The 21,567-nt window shown below is 40.9% G+C and overlaps 1 protein-coding gene across 1 annotated transcript in view; it reads right to left on the bottom strand.

Annotated features, from left to right (window-relative positions):
* Positions 1-1,771: 1,771 nt before the first annotated feature.
* Positions 1,772-21,567, bottom strand: part of kif21b (kinesin family member 21B) — a 60,607-nt gene continuing 40,811 nt past the window's right edge. Inside the window, 14 exon segments of the mRNA XM_030728806.1 lie at positions 1,772-1,899; positions 2,686-2,885; positions 9,040-9,210; positions 9,310-9,427; positions 10,120-10,284; positions 10,528-10,708; positions 11,056-11,192; positions 14,630-14,668; positions 18,944-19,048; positions 19,186-19,255; positions 19,935-20,046; positions 20,049-20,183; positions 20,656-20,713; positions 20,809-20,869. Of these exon segments, the coding sequence (XP_030584666.1) occupies positions 1,800-1,899; positions 2,686-2,885; positions 9,040-9,210; positions 9,310-9,427; positions 10,120-10,284; positions 10,528-10,708; positions 11,056-11,192; positions 14,630-14,668; positions 18,944-19,048; positions 19,186-19,255; positions 19,935-20,046; positions 20,049-20,183; positions 20,656-20,713; positions 20,809-20,869 (1,652 nt within the window). The 3' untranslated portion in view covers positions 1,772-1,799.

The raw sequence follows: 21,567 nt of genomic DNA, 5'->3' as shown, positions 1-21,567 counted from the left end.
TTTTTGAAGCCTTGACTTGAGCATTTTGACTATTGCCATCTTACAGTCCTACGAAAAAGAAAGCTTAAGTAGACCCTTAATGCTTCCACAGGGATTGTGAGGGTACATACTGTAGCAGCCAGGTGCTGCTAATTAAATAACTTAATTATCAGCAAGTGTGACCACTTCTATAAAAGCAGAAGCTTTAGCAGTTTGCTGGGCTCAGGTGTGTGTTAACACACAATGCCAATCTTCCCAGGAGTGTACATCCCAATGTGCGACAGATGGCCTCAAGCACACCAGCAAATCTCCAACAGAATGGCTGAAAAAGAAAAGCCCAAAAAAGTCATGCAGTTAGTGCTGCTAAATGTGGTTGGATAAGCTGCTGAATCACAGGGTGTATTTAGTTTTTCTGCATAGAGTCCTGGGAAAACTTTGGTTTTCACACAACTGTAGCTGTTTCCAGCTTTATTTTTCTTTTTGACTCTAATTGGAGCCATAGCTTACATCATTTTGTAAGTTTGAGACCATAAACTCATTAGAGAAGTGTTCACTGATCGCAAGAGCTTCAGGGTCATTTTCACAAAGACTTCTGTCAAACAGAACTTCTGCAGTCACTTCTTTTATTTTAAAGACTGATACTCTACGCACTGAGTATAAAGCCAGAAACTAGCTTAGCTTACTCCAAACGTAACCAAAAACCACCAATCAGTACTATTCATCCTTTTATATTAATGTCATTATCTATAGTTATCTTAATTAGTTATTATCTTATTTGCAGGGTTTCTGCTAGGGATATGAGCTCAATAACTAAAGGTCTTCTCCTTCTTCTTCCTCTCCTTCTTCTTTCGGCTCTTCCCTGGAGGGGTTGCCATAGCGGATCATCTCCTTCCATCTAACCCCCTCTCCAGCATCCTCTTCTGTCACTTCAACCCTCTGCGTATCCTCCTTCACTACATCCATGGATCTTGTCTGTGGTCTTCCTCTTTTCCTCCTGCCTGGCAGCTCCATAGTCAACATCCTTTGTCCAATATACAGACTATCCCTCCTCTGCACATGTCCAAATCAGCCTCGAGTCTCTAACTTTATTTTCAAACTGCTCAGCCTGAGCCGTCACTCTGATATACTCATTTCTAATCTTGGCCATTCTGGTCAGTCCCAAAGAAAATCTTAGCATCTTCAGCGCTGCCACCTCCAGCTCGGCCTCCTGTCTTTTTTATCAGTGCTGCCGTCTCAAGTCTCAAGTTCAACAGCTAAAGGTAAAATTGTATTAAGTTATAACATTTGTTGTAACTTCATTTCTCTTTTATTCCTTTATAGTTACACTAATAGTTGTAGCTTTTGTGTAAATAAAGAAATTCTCATCTCCGGTGGAGCCCTGTGGATGGCCGGGTTTGCCGTACACCAGCAGAAACACTGCCCTATATTGATCCAGCAAATATAAGGTGGCATTGATCCTCTCATCCTCAAATCTCAGTGGAGAAACTATGTAACTAAATGTCAAAATATTCATTTTAAGTAGAGCAACATGCACAAACAAATTAGATTTGACCCCACACACACAAAAAAAAGACATATTCAGAACTGAACTGTGAGTTGTTTCCAGTCAAAAAGAAGTCTTAGTGGAGGAAGAGGTCTGCAATTGAACCAGTAACTACGATTAGATTACAAACTGAACCAAAGGGAGCAGACAAAACAAGAAAATAGTAGAAGAGGAATAAAGGTGGGCTAGAAACAGGAAGCGGGAAAAGGAATAGAAAACGGAAGTGAGTTAAAACGGTACCAGAGGAGGGGAGGATTGGTGAGCAGAGAACAGGCAATCATGGGAGGCTGGTGGCTCGGCCCTTGATGGCCAGGACCCGCCGAGGAAGACATGGGGTCAAGCCTGGCACATAGTTCCACAACTTCACTCTGCAGTCACTGGGTTTGACAGAACGGGGGGAAGCAGAGGGGCAGGAGGAAGGGAAGGGGTGAACAACAGGAGGAGAGGAGGAAGGCAGTTTGAGAGACCAAACATGACTCACAGAGAAGATGATGGAAAAACAGCAAGATTAAAGACGAGCATAAGAAGTGAAGGCAAGTTAGTCGATCTCAAGCGAAAGCTCAACAGCTGAACGAGGAGTGAAAAAAAACAAAAAAAACAATAAAAACAGGCAGACTGAGGAGACCACAAAATGTCTCACTGGGACACACACATACAAGTGAATAAGCATTATCTTTGTCTGATGCAGCTGCGAGCTCAGCAGAACAAATTTGGGTAAAAATAGGATGGAGTATGACCTTCTCATTGCTGTCACATACCTGCGGATTACTGCTTGAGATAAAGCCAGCATGATTTAGAATTTCACCGTGAAAAACATTTTTGGCAAAGGGCAAATATTTTACTCTCCACTAGTTTGTAAAGCTTAATTGTAAGTATTATGTTTTCTGGATCCCAACCTCCAAACTCCATCCTATAATACTTTTAATGGGCTCATCCTTCAACTGTTCTTATTCTCAACAACCCTTGTAGTTACTCAAGATCGCAATGGTTACAAAAGGGTAAAACTGATGCACAGGATGAGGTTGCTATTAGTGAATAATGTAAACTTTAAATAAAGGACAGTGCATCAGTATTGTCTTGCATATATAGACAGTTTGATGGACTTGCAGCACTGGGACAGGGCACCACTTTAAATAAATGGTGGATGAGGTGTTTACATTTACCTGGAAGCAGTGAAGATCTGTCTTGAGTTGGTACATATGGCATTAATGGGGCTGTCATGACCTCTGATCTCTCCTATGGGAGTGAAGTTGTCGACGTTCCACACCTTCAGCATGCCGCCCCGGCAGCCGCTCAGCAGCATGGGCCGGCCCGGTACGTATGCAAGAGCGCACACCCAGTCCTTGTGGGCATTTGGGATTTGCTGTGGATTCGAGGCAGAGAGATGTTGGGAGGTAAAGAAAGACAGGGTACTGCATCTTGCACTTATTTTCATGCATTAAAAATGAATCCAGCGGTTTTAGAGCAGGTGTGTATGTAAGTCGTCTGAGTGACTGTTCTATAAATAGATGTAGAAAAACATATAAGCTCAGTGCTACTGGATATAAATTATCATCAGTAAACCAGGATATTTTTTGAATGGAAAGGGTACAGCATTGTTGCTAGGCGACATATAAGCACATGCATGGCTGAGAGACTCAATAAGACTGTATTTAGACTCAATTACGCAGTTATTCTTAGCTCGCATGTCTGTGAATTCAGTATTTCACAAAGTCAGCTCATAAATTCAAACAGAACGCATGAGCTGAATATGGAACATCTGTTTCATGTTTGCTAAGATAACCCCAGTCGCATAAAAAAATGCAGAAACTGCCATAATTATTTTAATTGTATTCATCTCAAGTTACAGAGCAGCTACTTGTGAAAATTATTTTGTATGTTGTGTTCTGACAAACAGCCTCTAAACAGGCACTGCATTTTTTTTTTTTTTATTATTACATTTGCTCATGAAATAAAGAAAAAATGAAAAACACAATGAACCATGTCTGTGAAGAGGTGAGATATTGAACATAGTCATTTATTTCCTAAAATTAGGTGAAACATTAAAAAACCAATTTGGATTTTGTGCAGGACTTTATTAAACTTTTATTATACCGCTAAGCTTTTTGTTTTTTGCTGCTGTTTTTCTTTTTATTCTATCTCAGCCTACTGGGCTGCAGATTAATTTAGCTCGGAACACTGGAGCACCTGCACAGGAGGATAACTTTTATTATGTTAATCTACTTTTTCCTGTTGTGTTTTATTTGATTCTGGCATTAATGTTGTTTTCATGTATTTTTCAGATACACTTATAATCAAAATATCTGCAAATAAAGTCACTTTCAGCTTTTGTTTCAATTGGGTAACCTTCAGGTTTATGCTGCACTAATTTGGTCTGTTCCACTTCTCTAATATGTGTAAGCAGCAAGTTATAAATTGTATACGCCTAATCGACCTGTGTCTCATGCCTCATGATCTAAATGAAGGATGCACAGTTTAAAATAGAGCATATTTTATTTCTCTTCATCTTACTCTGCCAAAAAGCAAGCTATCATTAAAAATAAGGTTCATTCATGTTATGGCAGCCCTTTAAGTCACAAACTACTAACAGAGTCTTACTGAACAATAGTCTGAGGTGAGTGAGATTTAAATGTTTGGAGTGAAATTATACAAATGGCTATAATGTCCTCTGTACCCCATAATCTACTGCAGAATTCACACTGCTTTGAATAAACACTCGTGGAGGTTTAAAACAAGAAGACACATTAGAGGCTGGATGAAAAACACATGAGGCACATAAGGATTATAATCTCTGGAAGACGTGCAGGCAGACAGCATTTTCTTGAGTGCAGTGTTCTCAGGTCACCAAAAGAAAACAAAAAAACTGAAGAGCACATGAACATCCATATGGAGCCTCGTGTTCAGCCTGCGATGGTGAAATTTTCAGTAGGTCGACCCAAATAGAGCCAAGCTGACCCTCACAGATGCATAAACTCTAACAGTAACTAAAGTCTGTTTTTCATGTCAGGATCGTACCCTGGCCACATCTGTTTAACAGATATGTCTGGCTGCATAATTATTATTATTATTATTATTTCTGTAATATTACTGGACTTTACAGGTTCCCTAATGCTCTGTAAACAATAGTGATACAGGAGTTATACGTGGGCAAAACCATTTGCAAACACAAGGAGAAGGTTCTCCCATATCCTCCTGAGAGAATGAGTCCTCGTATGGGGACATTATACTGTGAATTTAGTGAGTTATCCTGAAAAATAAACTTTCAAACTAAAGACTTTAAAAAAAAACAACTTTCTGTTCAAAGACTTAATTTTAGCTCAGCTAGGGGAAATTAAAATGCATCCCAACCAAAAGCCTGAGGCTGAGGAGGTTAAAGTCATGTGAAAAAAGTAAGTACAGCTTATGAAAATGTTAGCTTTTCTGACATATTTGCAAGTAAACACTTGATCTTTGTTGAAATTATACTTCAGATAGAGGTGAGATACTCAAGGAAGTGAAGCACAAATGTGGAATTTGTTGTAATTTTGAGAATTTAAATGGATTTATTAAACCTTAAGATCATTAAAGGGCCACAAAAGAGGAGAATCTCTTTAGCAAGTGATAAATGGGGTCTAGTTTTCTCTTTGCTGTTATAAGTGTCACCATGCCAACATCTAAAGGGCTCCAAAAAAAGGTGGGATGCCCATGACTCTGTCCAAAGATTAAAAAGACCGTTTATTATATATTTATGATATATATATTTTATGTATATAGTGCTTATGTATATGTGTATAGTTTTTTCTATTCTATTTTATTCTATTCTATTCTATTCATCTGTTTTTTACTCATCCTTTTCATTTTTCTGTGTACTGAGCTGCTGTAATGTGCAAATTTCCCCGTCGTGGGATCATTAAAGTTTTATCTTATCTTATCTTATTGTAAATAAATCTTTTCACTCTAAGTAGAACCATCCAAAAATACTGTGGGTTCCAAAAGAATGAAAGTTTCTTCAGACGTGGCTGGTTCTGCAAATTCTGCTCAAGACTAAAACCATTTGATGCAAAATAATAATAATAATAATAATAATAATAATAAAGAAGAAATAATATCCAAATCAGATCAGAGTAATTTGGCCTGTTTTTGGGTTCCTGCTTTTTCAGCCTGAGAAGCTGGATAACAAGCAGCCATTGGTTCAACTACAAATTCTGCATCTTATAAAGAGTACTTGGAGATAATGTGAGGACATTTGAAAGCAGGTTGAACTAGAAGTGACCCTTTCAACAGGATAATCAAGCCCAGATTTGAATTCCACTGAAATTTTGTGGGGAGGGGAGATTTAAAGCAGGCATTACACACAAGAAAACCCCCAAAATCCTGCTGTTAAGAAAATTTCACGGCGAAATATAAATTACATAACGGCGATATTAAAGACCGCTAGACTGTTATGCAAAACATTTACAAGAAGCTCTACTAACGGGAAGCAATATCAGCATCTGAGGCCAAGGGTATACTTAATTTTTCTACAGCATAATATTACACCTATTTATAACTTTGTGGAATAAATCATTGAAAAAGTTACCCTTTTTCTTTTACTTGTCTTTAAGTGTGTCGGTGTTATCTGTAGGCTTTGTTTCAATGGAGGATCAAGTGCTTCCTCGTGCAAATATATGAATAAAGCCAACAATTTACATGGGACGTGCTTTTCATATACACACTCTTAAGTGTTAACACCAGCCGACACCTCAAGAGAGCAACGATGCTCTCCAACATCCACTGCATAAGCTGGTCGATGAAAGTCATAAAAAAAAACACGCACTTGAAATTGTTTTTCAGAAGGTATATTAAGCTATTTATCAAGCCAGTGGGAAGCACTAAACTACAGTTTACAGTGATTATGAACAAATTGCTTCACATATCCCTCTAGGAAAAAAACTCTATGGCTTCTGCATTTTAGCAGAGGGGTCAAAACAGAGCAGCTCACAGCAGAAGTCCTGAAGGAGGCACAGTTTTTAGACTCTACTGTAATATATTCTATTATACCCCAAGCCACAATTTGATCCCATTACATAATTAGACAGAGACTACTGAGTTAGGAAGGCTGTAAAATGGATTCTGTTGGCTGCTTCACAAATGAGGTTAGGGTCATAAGCTGCAGACCACAGCAATGACTGAGCTGATTTAATTCAGCCTTTGAAAGGAAAAATAATATCTTGTGTTCTTGTTTTGTCTGTCTGGGTAAACAAAAGCTAAACAGGACTTATGCAAAACTTTAGAAAGTGCAGCTTCCTATGCAAATTACTATGTATGCAAATGAGTACACCACATCCACCCACAAGGTGTATTATTATGCATTATTAACATGCAGGCAACAGGGGCTACACAAGAGACTGCAGAAATCAGCAATTGAATATATGCGCGCGCGCACACACACACACACACACACACAATGACTTTGTTACCTGTGGCTGTGATGCATGTGAGCTCTAACACCCTAATGTTGACACACTGCTTTCCTGCCACATTACACATGGTGACACTCTGTTGATTCACTGCACAGAGTGGGTAAAGAAAGACATGAAGGGAGAACTCCGGTGGCAGGAAGCTGTCCACCAACTGAATGGGAAACACAGCCTTTCACTGTCACCATCGAGCCAGTGTCGGATAACAGGGGGAAAAAAAATACTGTCTCCGCCAAAGTGGGCACAGAAAATGTTTGTTTGTGTCACCGGTGTATCCAACTCCAAAAGTTGATTTAAGCGTTTTGGTCTCGATAGACACGTCCCAATTAGGGGGAATCAATAAGGAAAATGTCAGCTGGTCTTCAATATGGCTACAAATAAGAACCAGACTGAACTGCAATTTTATTTCACTTTAATCAATCAGCTTGATGCTGCTGATGCTTTTGTTTTGCCCTGACTGACACATCCTTACCACTGACTTAATGTAAGCTTAATATACAGAACAATCCCGGAAATTCACAGGTTTGAGATGGATTATTTCCATATACTTACAGTCTGTATGGTTTCTCAAACCAATCCACACTTGCCATCATTTTAAACTATTTTTTTTCTGTCACTGTTTTTCATGGATTAAAGGATGGGTGTCAAACTATGCCCAAAGATGCAAAATTTGACATAGCTAAGGTGGTAACTAATACTTTCAGTGGTTGACATCTCCATCAGTGGGCACAACATCATACCAACACTATAAGACCTGAACTACCTATCTATTACACACCTCGAGGAGCTGCTCACCCATAGAAACCCGTGTCATGAAGCTCCCAGCACATAATTTTTATGCTGATGTTAATGCCAGAGGCAGTTTGGAACTCTGAAGTTACTGAATCAACAGAGCGTTGGTGACTTTTATGCTCTCTGTATCTCAGCACTCGGTGTCCCTACCCTAACTTTACACAGTCTGACACTTTCTGGCCAAGTTGCTGTGGTTCGTAAACTCTTCCTCTTTGCAATAATACCACTTATAGTTGATCGTGGAACATTCTCAAATATTTATTGACCTGGAGTGGTGGCCTAGGGGAGAAGAAGAGGGTTCATCACTGAGAGGACCCTGGTTCAAATCCTCGGGCTGGCATCACTGTGGGTCCCTGAGCAAGCCCACCCCCCCAGGTTGCTCCCCGGGCGCCCTTTGGCTGCCCCCTGCTCCATGCTGTGCTGTGTGTACTACATACTCCATGTGTCTGATGGGTTAAATGCAGAGAATGAATCTCACTGCATGTATATGTATGTGACAAATAAAGCTCTTTCTTCTTCTTCTTCTTATAAAGGAAGGCTGGGTGCTTGATTTTAGACACCTCTGCCAGAAAAAAGTATATGAATAGCCAATTAAAAAAGGGGTTTGGGTAGAAATTTAATAGAGTGGACTAGCAAACCAATTAATCATTTCATTAATGATTAATAATAGTTGCTATTGCAATGTACAGACAAAAAAAAAATGCATGTCGTTAGGTCTCACAGCACCGGGTTATCTAAAATTCCTTGTTTTTTTCAAACAAAACTGAGCAACTGGAATAATTTACATTTAAAATAAAATAATGTCAAACAAAATCCAAAAAAATCCAAATATTTGACATTTTGGATAATGGACTTAGTTAATTCATTTCCTGTTAATCAGCACATCCTGACCATAGAAGCGATTCATTAAAACTGCTTTCACTCCTGACAGAAAGGATCAGAGGGCAATTATCTACCAGAGAACCGTGCTGCGCTCCATCTGCACTGCATACACTTTACAGAAAGACTGACTTTGCCCTGCAGATAATAATGACCAAGAAATCACGAAGCCTCGCAGTCAGGTTTCATGAGCAGCAATGACACACAATCAAGGAGGTATGCTTTAAACTGTGATGTATGCTCACTTGAATATGAAATAAGTCTTGTTCTTGTTCACTCAGACCTACTGACCTCGCATAGTGTGTGGGAATCAATACATCCGCCACACAAAGCCCTGTTTAATAACCCGCAGCAACAGCAACACCCCCCATCCCCCACCCCAACACAAATATGCAAGCACCCACACACCTGTGTGAGCTCCTGCTGCTCCAGTTCCCATTTCTTGATGCCGTTGTCTCTCGACCCACTGAACAGCACGTCTCCCTGCACCGCCAAACATTCAATGCCATCATAATGTGGAGGCTCAAAGTTATGAGCTGGACCTACGTTCCCCAGAGTTCCCTCTGCCACATCAAACACCTGAGAGAAAAGGAAGCATTTGTGTGTGTTTGACTTCTCCTGTGATGGATGATGACACTAAGATACGGTATGAATGAGTGTTTTTTATGCATTTTGTACCTTGACGTAATGGTCTTTGGAGCCAGTGATTACTTGATCTTTGCCCAGCAGAGACTGCCCCACTGTGAGACACATGACAGAGCCAATGTGGCCTGTCAGCTTCCCCATTGCTTGCATCCTACACACACACACACACACACACACAACACACACACACACACACACACACACACACACAAAAACAAGACACAGAAACCAAAGGAGGTGAAACAAAGGTCTGTGAAATTCATTATTCAACTTTGAGATGTCACTGAATGAAATCAGTTTCCGTCTCACAAGTGGAGTAAAGCCACAGAGACGCAGCAACACCATAGGCAGAAATGAAAGGTTTAATACATTCATTTTTCATTTCTGGGGGGTTCTTATGCATCATTAAATGGTTCTGAGCCCCTCAGCGTAAACTGTCTGGTCCAATCTGTTAATAATTTCCCTCTAGAAGCATAAAAACTGAGGAGAGGATGATGCTGCCATGGGATGCCAGGAATGATTCCTGGTAGAAAACATGCTCATGATCACGTTCATATTCTCAGCACTGGGTTCCTGCACATTTTCCGCTATCTTTTTAAATCTCCTGTCAGCCTTTTCAAAGCTCTTCTATCAAATGTTAATCAGCTCACTGGCTGATTAACATGCAATAAGTGAATACATTCACGGCCATGTCTAAATTAATTTAAAGGGTGAGCAGTAAAGAAAACAAGTGCATAAATGAAGCACACATGAATGACTGACTGAAGACTTTCATCAGTAACTGGATGAGTAGATCAATGAATATATTAATGTATTAATAAATTAATTAATCAGCAAATGTACCTGTTGAGGTCCCACATGCGAACAGTGTTTCCAGCAGCAGCGTAGAGTACTGATCCAGATGGGTTGAGAGCTATCTGGTTAATCTGACACTCGCCCTGAGCAAAGGTAATTGTGCGGGTGGTGGTGCCGGCGCACGCATCACCTGAAACCACCTGCCCCGAAGAGCTGAAGGCAGGGAGAGAATAAAAGAGGAAGAAGGAAAAACAAAAAAAAACAGAGAGGTAAGTGCAATCAGCAGCTGTCATTTCCTCCACTCCTGCTTCCGTCATATTCCTTCAACTTGAGGCACGTCGCTGAACAGAAAAAAAAAAACATTTTAAAATCCTTTCCATCAAATCTCTCCACGGCTGCAATTTTCACAAAAGCTGTAAACTTTTCCATCTGATTGGTTCCTGGCACGAAACTTACGTGAGGGTTCGGACACACTTGGCAGAGTCGCGGATGTCCCACACCTTGATGTAGGAGGTGGACACGGAGAACACCAGGCAGGAGGAGGGACAGTATTTGACAGACACTACATTGTTGGGGTGGCCTTTGAGGGTGACGATCTCCTGACCTGTTACCAGGTTCCACATCTTACAGGTACGATCTGAAAGAAGAAAGTGGAAAAAATAAAAGTCAGACACATTAGAAACAGTCTGCAGTTACATGTGTGTTGTAGCTTATCAGTCCAATTAATTGTTGGATTGCAATAAAATTTGTGCGATAGGGTTTCCCGGTTTGTCCTGTTTTTCTCATCTCACGCTTTTAAACACAATTACGAAGCATTACAGAAACACTTCCCCAAATGTCACTGTGAAAGTTTATTTTTCTTTAGAACGACATGCCCTCTAGTTAATGAAAGTGATCAATTTGAAAGAGCAATTTAAACTGATAAGCTCTGTAAAATTCATTTCAAAGGAAACGCTCTAACGTTACATTTAGTGATGTGTTTACCTTTAGATCCAGTGAACAGCAGCTCATCTGTGGCATCCACACTCAGTACTGGCTTTGAGTGGCCCTCGGCTACCGAAACACATTGCAGGGGTGCAGTTCGACCCCCCTTCACACCCCCGATGGGATTGATCACACCCCTATGGTTCACAAACACACAAAAGTGTCACAGTCTCTCCAAAACAAATCAACCACGAAGATTTCCTTGCACATCGGTTTGTAAAGCACAGGCTGACCACGAACATGCACATGTGAAAGAAAACAACATATTTTTCACTATAGAGAAGTGATGCAGACCTATACAGTGCTCACTGGATGCACACAGATAAATTATTCCCCTAAAGAACTACGCACACAGTCGTGTTTCCATCATTTCAGGCGCAGGGGGGATTGGCTACAATTCACTAAGCCTGCATCCTACAACTTAATGACCTACTTTATGGAGACACCTTAAGTCAGGTGTCTCACCCAAAAATATGTCTGTAAACAGATTTATGCCCAAACCATATCATTTAAATAAGTAGCCACACTTTCCTGTTAGACTAAGCCCACCCGCATCATCTCACTTTCCCCTCCCCCCTTTCTTTTTGTTGTGGAGCAGCCCAATTAAGGAACAACAGTAAGAGCTGCTTTCCTATTCAACTCCTCTTTCTGTCTCCACTTTCTCTCTCTTCTCCACTTTCACACATGCACACACAGTCTCCTCTATATTATGTGCACTCAGTCTCTCTAGCTGGACCTCTGCTTCCCCTCGCCATCCCAATCTATGTCCCACTGACAGGCAAGAGTCCCAGAGTGCCTGGAGAGCAGTCAGCGGAGTGAGACAGAGCAGGGAGCGGGTGAGAGGAAGAGGGAGAGCTGTGGGAAAATTGGTCCCCGGTGGGCTTCACAAGTGGTGGTTCGTGTGCATGTGTGTGTGTGTGTGTGTGTGTGTGTGTGTGAGGGTGAAGTAAGAAGCAAAACACTGAAGGGGAGCTGGAGGATGTGAGGAGAGAAAAGAAAATCTAATGTTACACACAAAACTCAGGACAGATTTGTTTCTGCACAGAGTGAGAAAAATACAGAAGGGTGTGCTTGAAACTTGTCAAGGGTGACAACATGCTCATCTTCTGTTCCAGCATGGATGCTCATGTGCAAAGTGACAACACACACATAAATACACAAGTCAAATCAAACGTAACACCCCAAATCATATTTTTATGTCTGTTACAGTATTTAAGAATGGCAACCAAATTCAAAAAGCTCATTCATCGGTGAGTAAAAAACAGCTGCATGCACGTCTACCAAGTTTCACCAAAAAACCCCAAAAAAACCAAAAAGATCTGCAACAGAAGAAGCTCAAAATAATTGATGACAGCAGCCACAGCCTGGAAGACCAATTCCACAGCAGCCTGGAACTCAAAAATAAACCCCAACCACACCAAGACGTCAGCAGCACCACATGCAGAGTCCATTCTCCATCGCTAAGACGGGAACTGACTCTCAGCACCGCCAGAGCCGATGCCCTTTTGGGGGCCAAGAGAAAGGGCCATGTGCCACATGTGGGTGAGCGGAGAGCTGTGACAAGTCGGCAAGCACAGTCGGATTGGGAAACAGATACAAAACCAGACTATGACAACAGCTTCATGGTGCAAACACAGTCAGTCCCACCCTCTTTTTTTTTACTTCAGATCCTTTTGAAAAGGTGACGATAGAAAACTGGTGAGTGCTTCGAGTGAACGGGAAAGAAAAAAGCAATCATGTAACGCCCTAATTAGGTTCATAATAATTGGAGAAGTGAGGAAGGGAGTAAGCATGTACGTTTTAGTTAAAAAATGGGATTTAGTTAAATAAACCTTACCATTATTAACACAATTATTCTGGCTGATTAAAGTCTTAGTGTTCCATCCTCTATTATTAAAATGGAAATACACTGGGAAATTAATCTACACTAATTAACAGTAATACTATTCATTGAATTTGTAAACAGAAAGGCTACATATGCAAAACACTCAACAGAGCTAATTTGTTCACCTGACAATAAAATGTAAAAGAGCATTCGTTCACTTGTCTGAATATTTTCTTCAGTTTCTCTCTTTGCTTCCCTTGTTTTCCTTGAAAAAGTACGTACGGCACACACGACAACGTAGCACTCTATTTCTGAAGGCACTGCACCGCTCCAAATGGCAGAAATTGTTTCAATTCTATCAGCATCCGTGGAAGATCTCATTGTGTGCTGTAGTGTGTTATGCACCATGTTAAGAGCTGCTAATGGATGTTGCAGGGCCAAGACCCAAGAGACCAGCACTAATGAAAACATGGGGGGGAGACGAGCGTGTGCTCTCTGCAGTGCACAGAAAAACAGACAGAAGGGTCCTGGTGAGAGGTGCATCTTCATCAGGTATCTCTAACAGAAATAGAGATACTTGATGAAGAACATATATAGCCCTGCTGTTAGTCTTCATGAAATTAAATGACTTTTTGATAAATTTGGTGGTGGTGGGGTGCTGGGCAGCATGGTGGTATGCACCATTGCCCCACGGGAAGAAGGTCCTGGGTTCAAATCCACCAGCCGGTTGGGGTCTTTCTATATGGAGTTTGCATCTTCTCCCCTATGTCTGAGTGGGTTCCTTCCAAGTACTCGAGCTTCCCCCAAAACTCTGGAGACACGCGTGGGTTTAGGTTAATTGGTGATTCTAAACTGGCCGTAGGTGTGAATGTGAGTGTAAATGGCTGTCTGTCTCTTTGTATTAGCCCTGTGACAAACTGGCGACCTGTCCGCCTTTCATCCCATGACAGCTGAACGGATAAGTGGGAGAAAATGGACGGCTGCTTATTTCCTTTGCAGATAAATAGGAAGCTACTTCTAGCAACTTGTTACTCAAACCTTTTAAAATTCAAAATACTTTGCTTTGCTTTGTCTAAGAAGGAATGAATATTGCCACATGTGTAACCAGCACAAGCACATCTAAGGCTCATTGAAATTATTAGCAAGTATTGTGTTAAATCTGTAAGAACCTCTGGTTAGCTGGCAAACTTGGTGATTACAAGTTATTACACTTGGGTCAAGAATTAAATAGGAGCAAAAGGCCCAGTAAAGCCATTAATTGCCATTGTTACACTTCAGCTTCTTACAGATTAACAAAAATCCAAGTTGGCTTTTCTGACAGTTTTCACTCTTTTTGTTAAATTTAGCTAAATGACTGCTGATCCTGGCAATGTAAGAGTACATTTATTAAGCAGATGTTCAAATATTCATTTAACTCTTATGATATCAATTTAACAAGTGACTGACCATGCAGACAATTAAGATGAGTGATTACTTCAATTGCCAATATTTTATGGCTGTTTTCCTTCAGCCTGAAAAAAGTGGTGTGGTTCGCTCAGGTGACCACAGATACAACAACAACATCACAGCGATGGAAAAGCCCGGGTGGGTCGAGAAAAGCCGTCTGGGGTTAAAACATGCACACACAGTGGAATATAAAGGAGGGGATGAAGAGGCCAAGTGAGGCACTCACTATGGAGACAAGATGACACTAAGCAAGTTAACAGGCAAATGGGAAAACAGAGAGAGAGACAGATACGGTTCCTCTACCTGAGCACCTCGGAGAGCGAGGAGTCGCTGTCATCTGACCTGGAGGCAGAAGAGGAGCAAGGGAGAGGGAGGGGCAAGGTGGGAAAAGGAAAGGGTTAACCACACTGAGAAAAGACAGAAGGGTTACTGGCAAAGGGTTAAAAGGAGAGGAGTGACTAGTGGAAGGGTCTTTAGATATACAGCAATGAGCAAACTGACAGGAAAGCTCGGTCAACAGTAAAGCTTGTTCTGTGATTATGGCGCCGTTTCCCATGAAAGGTGCAGCTTCACAAAGATAACCACTGAACAGGCGGCACTGTTTGACCAGTGTCTGCACATAAAGGTTTAAAGAAACTGTTTCATATTTGGGGAATGAAGTTATTCACTTTCCCACCACGTGTCGCGAGGACTGATACCTCTCTCGGTCTCTCAGTTCAATTACCACCAGCAGCTAACAGCTTAGCATAATGACTTGAAACAAGGGCAACGTTTGTCTGCTGACACCTCCAAAGCGCCTCTAAATCTCATCTTCTTAATCCCTGCAAAAAATATTCAACCTCAAGGTGCCTGAGATGTATAGGATTATGTTTTGCATGAATTAAACAATGTCCAGATTGGTAATGTCCAGATTAATGAGCCTTAGCAGAGCTGGTGAGCTACCTGTTTCCAATGGCTCCCAGTCATTAGGCTATGTTAAACTAATAGCTGCTGGCTGTATTGTAGCTTAATATTTAGCGTATGTATATGCGAGAGGTATCAATCTTGTCACATAATGCTCAGCAAGAAAGCAAATAAGTGCATTTCCCCAAATATGAAACTATTTGTATGAACAAAGCAGAACCTGAAAGAAAAAGAAAGAAAGTCAAGGAGGAAGCACTGATGATGGGATAGTTATACACAGGTTGTCCTGTCCTCTATGTACAACAGTACGAAGTCAGTGTTTCCTCCAAAATCTACTCTTTCCCACCACATTTAGGTAATTAGTACAGAAAAGGCATCAGGGACAGCAAACCGGGTTAACAGAAGGGAAAATCCAGTTGACTAGAGGATACGGGAAACAAATTCCAGGCCACACTCACAGCTCCCAAATAGCTGTGAGTGTGGCCTGGAGTGTGGGAAATAATGATATGTGTGTAACAATGCAATAAAAGTGTTATTATATTGTAAATATTTTATAGCCTCTGGTTTCTCACCAAGAGGGCCTGCGCTTTTCACTCTTAGCATGAAATAATAAAACAAACTGTTCTGGATATGTCCGGAGGGAACAGCAGTGTTGAAAGGTGATAGCAATTCTTCCACTTCTTGGCATTTACTGCCAGCCACAGTGGCTATTAGCATAGAGTTATCCGACTCGCAACATAAAGCGTTTTTAAAATTCATTGATTTTGGAGCATGCAAATGTAAAGCAAATTAAATTCAAAGCCTCTTTATCCAAGAGATGACAAGAAAACTTTAGTTGGAAATTCCTCTTCCTGGTTCTGATTTGTCTTTCATATCTGTGTCAAACACTTGATCTCAGTCTCCTGGGCAGCCAGCCTACTCAAACATGAAAGAAAAGGTGCACAATACCGTCCAGCCAAAATCACAGATATTTTACATTTTAATAGGTTTTGTAAGCAGAACATTCCTCTTTCTTTGCATAGCATATGTTTTCTTTTTTGACATTCTGTCGATACACGAAGATTATTCATGCTGGCTTTCTATTTATATATGTCGTGGATTTTGTTTTGTTTTTTTTATAAATTAGTGATATTAAGTTGTGAATTCACACCTGAGATGAGAAATTAAGTGGCAAAGAACGTGTCAGTGATGTCAGGGTAATGAAACCAAATCAAATGAAGATGAAGGTTTAAAATGATAAACTTTGAGTAAACGTTGTGTTCACTGACTGCTTTAGTAAACAAGACATTCACACCACACACACCACACACACACACACACACACACACACACACACACACACACACACATTCTTTAAAAAAAAACACATTTAAAAAGTTCTTTTAGAGATGGTGCCATTACATAAGCAGTTATCACATTTGTACTACAGCCCTGAACTTAAAGCCAGTTAAAAAATTTTTTTTAAAGTGAACTAAAGCTGTGGAAAGCATGTAAAGACCTGCCCTAAATTAGCAGTAATGGTAATTACCAAAATCATTTTTTTACATTTCTGTGGTGGTTAATCCACCAGTGTGCACAAGCTCTCTAATTAAAATTACATTTTTAAGTGTAATGATTTACTGTTTTACAAAAAAAGCAGAAAAAAATTAGCAAAGCACATGATTATTTTCTCATTAAGATGCCAAATTACAGCTATTTACTTGCGTTCCTGAACAGAAAAACCTGTTTCAGTGGTTGAACATTGATTCATTTTTTTGACTTTGGGTCTAAAAACAGGAATTCAGTTCAGTGAATTCAGTGAGTTTTAGTTTTAAACAAGTTTCTGTCAGATTTCTAAAGTATCTGAGTTTGATTGTTTTTATGACAGGTGGTCTAATAAATGTGTAAAGCACCGTACACATGATGCAGAAGTTGAACGAGCACTGAGCAACACGAGGGTTCAGCCAGTCACTGCAACCTTTGTTCAGTCTCTTATGTGAAAATGGCCCTAGTTTGCCCAACAAAGTAGCTTCAACAGCAATTTACAATGATCTCAGCAATGTCTGGATTACTTTTAGCAAAGTAGCATCACAGCTGAGCAGATGGTGCAAAGTTAAGCAGTGCCAACTTATTTGAAAACTATATTGCCAGATTATATAAACAATGACCCCCCTCCCCATTTTTCCCTTTTCAATACCTCTGTAACATACTGTGTGCATATGTGTATAAGTAGAGTACAGTACGAATATCTGGCAACACACTGAATGGGAAATTTTTACTCCCTCAAGATCTGAATCAGCCTCTGTCCCAAAGTTCCAATATTGCTCAAAATGAAATAATGCAAAGGAAAAAAAACTACTGCTGTGCAATCCCATCTTTGAAATTGTGCAAGTTATAGCGAGTAATAAGCTTCGGGATACTTATTAAATCTCCCATACGGAGTTTAAAAAAAACATGCTAAGAATGACAACAGCTGCACAGAAAGATGACAACAGTCATCTCATTTACCTACCCCTGGTCCAGATAATTAGTACCCACATGCTCCAACACATGCAACCCCCATACAGCACGCACACATGCACAACCACAACACCCCAACTTGTTTCACACAGCATCCTCGTTACCTATTAGGGGTTAATAAAGCTGAGAAATGCTGTGGATTAGTACAGATTACACAACACCTTTAGAGCAGAGGCTGAAAATAACTGCTGACATTTGTCAGAGCAGAAAGTTTGAATTGATTGTAAGCAGGAAGAAAAAAGGCCGGCTGCTCATTCCAGTAGCCACTCTGTAGCCTCTCAGCTGACATGTATTAACATGCAGCTCATGTCCACATTATCCCTCAATCTGATGTAGTGAGATTACACAAATACACGCTGAGAGGTGTTTATAATTCTTTTACTTTTAAGTATGTAAACAGGATGGGGAAAAAATGACATCAGAAATGGGCCCATTCAACATCACGACTGACAACAGCCTCAAAAATTATCATAAATTTGAATTAAACTCTGTCAGGCGCAGTTTGAACAAACCCAGTGTTACAAGATAAGATTAATTACAGGCCTGTTTATATTGGATTATATAAGATTGGTCAGGCTGATTTCTCTTTCCTTTGCAAAATGCAGATAATGAAGATCATTGTCATGCACAGCACGGCATCTCAAAACTGATTTCATATCATACCACATCCTTGTTGTTCCCCAGCTAGAGCTGCCCCGACAGCACGTTCCCGCAGAGGCTGTTACCATTGCTGCCCCCCCTCCTGATTTGCCATTGTCTTCTGGTAATTTCTGTACCAGAACTGGAAGCCTACTGCAATTACACCTCATTGCTACTGATACTACATGCAGCTTTTAACAGATTATGCTTTGGGTTTAACACCTGGATTCCACGACTGCCTGCAGCATCTGTTGCTGCGGGATCGACATTAATGCCAGAAGAAAGGAGTTCATATGGAGGCAAGAAACTGGTGGACAACATTCTTAAAAGGCTCATTTAAATTATTGACAGAACCACTTTCCCTTCAAAAGGCCTGACCTTCAGCCTGCCTGCAGAAAAAGTGAAGGAAAACATGGAAGAAAAGAAAAGAAAAGAAAAGAAAGAAAGAAAAGAAAAGAAAGAAAAAAAAAGAAAGAAAGAAAAGAATGGTTCAACGTGTGACTTCAACTGATGGGATGCAACCTAGGGACAAATGGACACAAGCAGCATGTTGTGTGTGTATGTATCTGCACTCACTTGTCCAGAGCAGAACCTTGAGTTTGGTTGCTGGTGAGCCTCGAGAACACGTTGCGGTCGTTCCTGGTCCGCAGAGGAGGGGGAGGAGGGTGGTAGTGTAGCCATCTGTGGGCCTGATAAGGGACAGAAAGATGGTGGAGTTTAGGATGGAGAAGGACAAGTTAAGAGTACAACTGTATAAATGAAATGCTAGGACTAAGTGTGTTCCACCAGCAAGCAAAATTCCTTGAAATGAGCATTACATGTACCTGTATGCACGGTCGTAAGATTTCCTTCTGGTTAAAGGGGAAGTATCATAACCCCGGAGACTGCCTGGGACTGACACACACACACACAAACAAATACAAGCAAACTAAGCAAACTTTCAGGGCACTGCACAAAAGGATGACGGATATCTGTGTGAACTATTGGGAATCTATAAGCAGCAAGGTCTATGCAATTTAGCAGCATTTCTAGAAGGACTAATCTCTTCAAATATCAAATCACACACATCACTGAGGACTCATGAAAATTCCACTGGATTCTTTTCCCTCCCATGAAACAAAATAATAACCCAAAAATTACTTTCTATTTTCTGAATTTCAATTTGATGTTTACTTGTGAATCTGCAGAAGTCACAAATCGAACAAATCTGTTCTTGTTTTTCAGTAAATGAATCATAAAAAGCAATATTGTTGAAAAACTGTCACCAACAAAACAGAGATGAGTATTAGATTTAAACAATACAATATCTTCACCTTGAGTCACGCACTGCTTGATACTTAAGTGAAATGTTACTTTTTAGCTTGAAATAATGGCTGAATTATTCGTTGGTGGCTAAAAGAAATGAATAGCTCATAAAGTAATGGTTAGTGGAAAGACTCTCAAATCTACACTAGACACAAGATGATATACAAGAGCCAATCCTTCCTCTCATTATCCCCACTTCCTGGTAAGACTTAAAGAAAAAGTCAGCACTCATCTCAATGATCACTATGATTTGTTGGTGAACTTACAATGGTGTGACCCCTGAAAGGCAAGCTGATGGTGCGGGATACCCGATCTCTGTGGTAGGAGTCTCTTAATGCCAAGCTGAGCCCAAGGTTCCCTGGAGCAAGACTCAGGCATCCTCCTGGATGTCCGTCAGTGAAGCCAGAGACTTGGTGATGTACTGCTGTTTGCTGCCGGATGAGGGGTCCAGGATGGGACCGAGGTACTCTGCCGACACTGCCTTCATTTGAGCTGAGAGACGAGGCTCCATCTGGTTGAAAAATATGAACCTTTATTATTACAGAGGACCACAAAAGGAGGAGGATACTTGGATAGGGAGGGGGGAAACAAAAAAACTAGGGCATAAAATAAAGATAAACACTGATGTAATTAAGGTGCAAGAGGAGATTATATATACAGCCTGAGAACATCGTTCAGCAGGGAAAAGCACAAAGAAAATAGAAGAAGGGCAGTAAAACAAACAATTCTAGGTTATCTTTCTAGGTCAACAACAAGGAATAGAAAAGCACAGCTTTATCAGAATAATAAGAGGAATTTGTGCCCAATGAGGGATCCTCTAAGCTTTAGGAAGTCGTATTAAGTGTTTGCTTGTACTGCCACCTCGTGGTTGCAAGCAAGAATGGCACACACTGCCAAACTATGGCATGTGTATTGACAATAAAAAACACAGGTCCAAACCTCATTACTTCAGCAGATGACATGCAGAACCAAACAACACAAACCTGCTGTAATTTTACTTTGAAATCATCTTGGCTGTTGGATTCTTTCAGCTGCGATACGCTGGAGGCAGAGAGAAAAGAAACATGTAAACGTGCACAAAGTATTTGAGCCTTTTAAGATATGTTGCTTGATGTTGGGTAAGAAAGAAAGACCACCTGCTGTCGGAGGCTTGGCTAAACTCAGAGGGCTCCTCATCTGTGCTGGCGTAACCGTTTTCTGCAAGTACACAACCAGTCTGTGATTATGTCTCTACGTGCCACAGGCTTCTCTAAGACCACGTAATGACCCCAAAAATAAAAGCTACCTTCAGATGCTCCCTTATTCACAAGGGGTCGCCACAGTGGGTAGCTCCGTGTATTTGATCTGGCAGATTGATGCCCTTCCTGACAGAACCCCCAAGGTATTTAGACATCCTATACTATAACTGAACCCACATATAGTGCCCATGCATCAAACACCGGTTTTTGATTTAGAGGCTTCTGTATGGTTTACTGCTAAACACAACCCATTTCCTATGAGGCCAGCAGTTCTTACATGCAACACAGCACTAACATGTGTACTGATGCAAAGTGAAAAAGAAAGAAATTAGAACAAAGATCAGGCCCTCATCCATTGAGAGCCTGCTGACGTACTGTATCACAGTATGGTACGGCAGCTGCACTGAGGCAGACAGGGTCAGGCTTCAGAGGGTAGTCAAGACAGCACAAAGAATCGTTGGCTGCCCTCTCCCCTCCCTGATGGACATCTACACCTCCCGCTGCATCAGCAGAGCCAGGAACATCATCAATGACAGCTCACACCCTGGCTTTGACCTGTTTGACCTGCTGCCCTCTGGCAGGCGCTACAGGTGCATCAAAGCCAGAACAAACAGACTCAAGAACAGTTTCTTCGCCAGAGCAATCACCACCCTGAAC

Source organism: Archocentrus centrarchus, chromosome 5, assembly GCF_007364275.1.
Source record: "Archocentrus centrarchus isolate MPI-CPG fArcCen1 chromosome 5, fArcCen1, whole genome shotgun sequence".
Classification (NCBI taxonomy): Eukaryota; Metazoa; Chordata; class Actinopteri; order Cichliformes; family Cichlidae; genus Archocentrus; species Archocentrus centrarchus.
The sequence above is the reverse complement of the archived record's forward strand: the minus strand, read 5'-3'. Positions and strand labels throughout refer to the sequence as shown.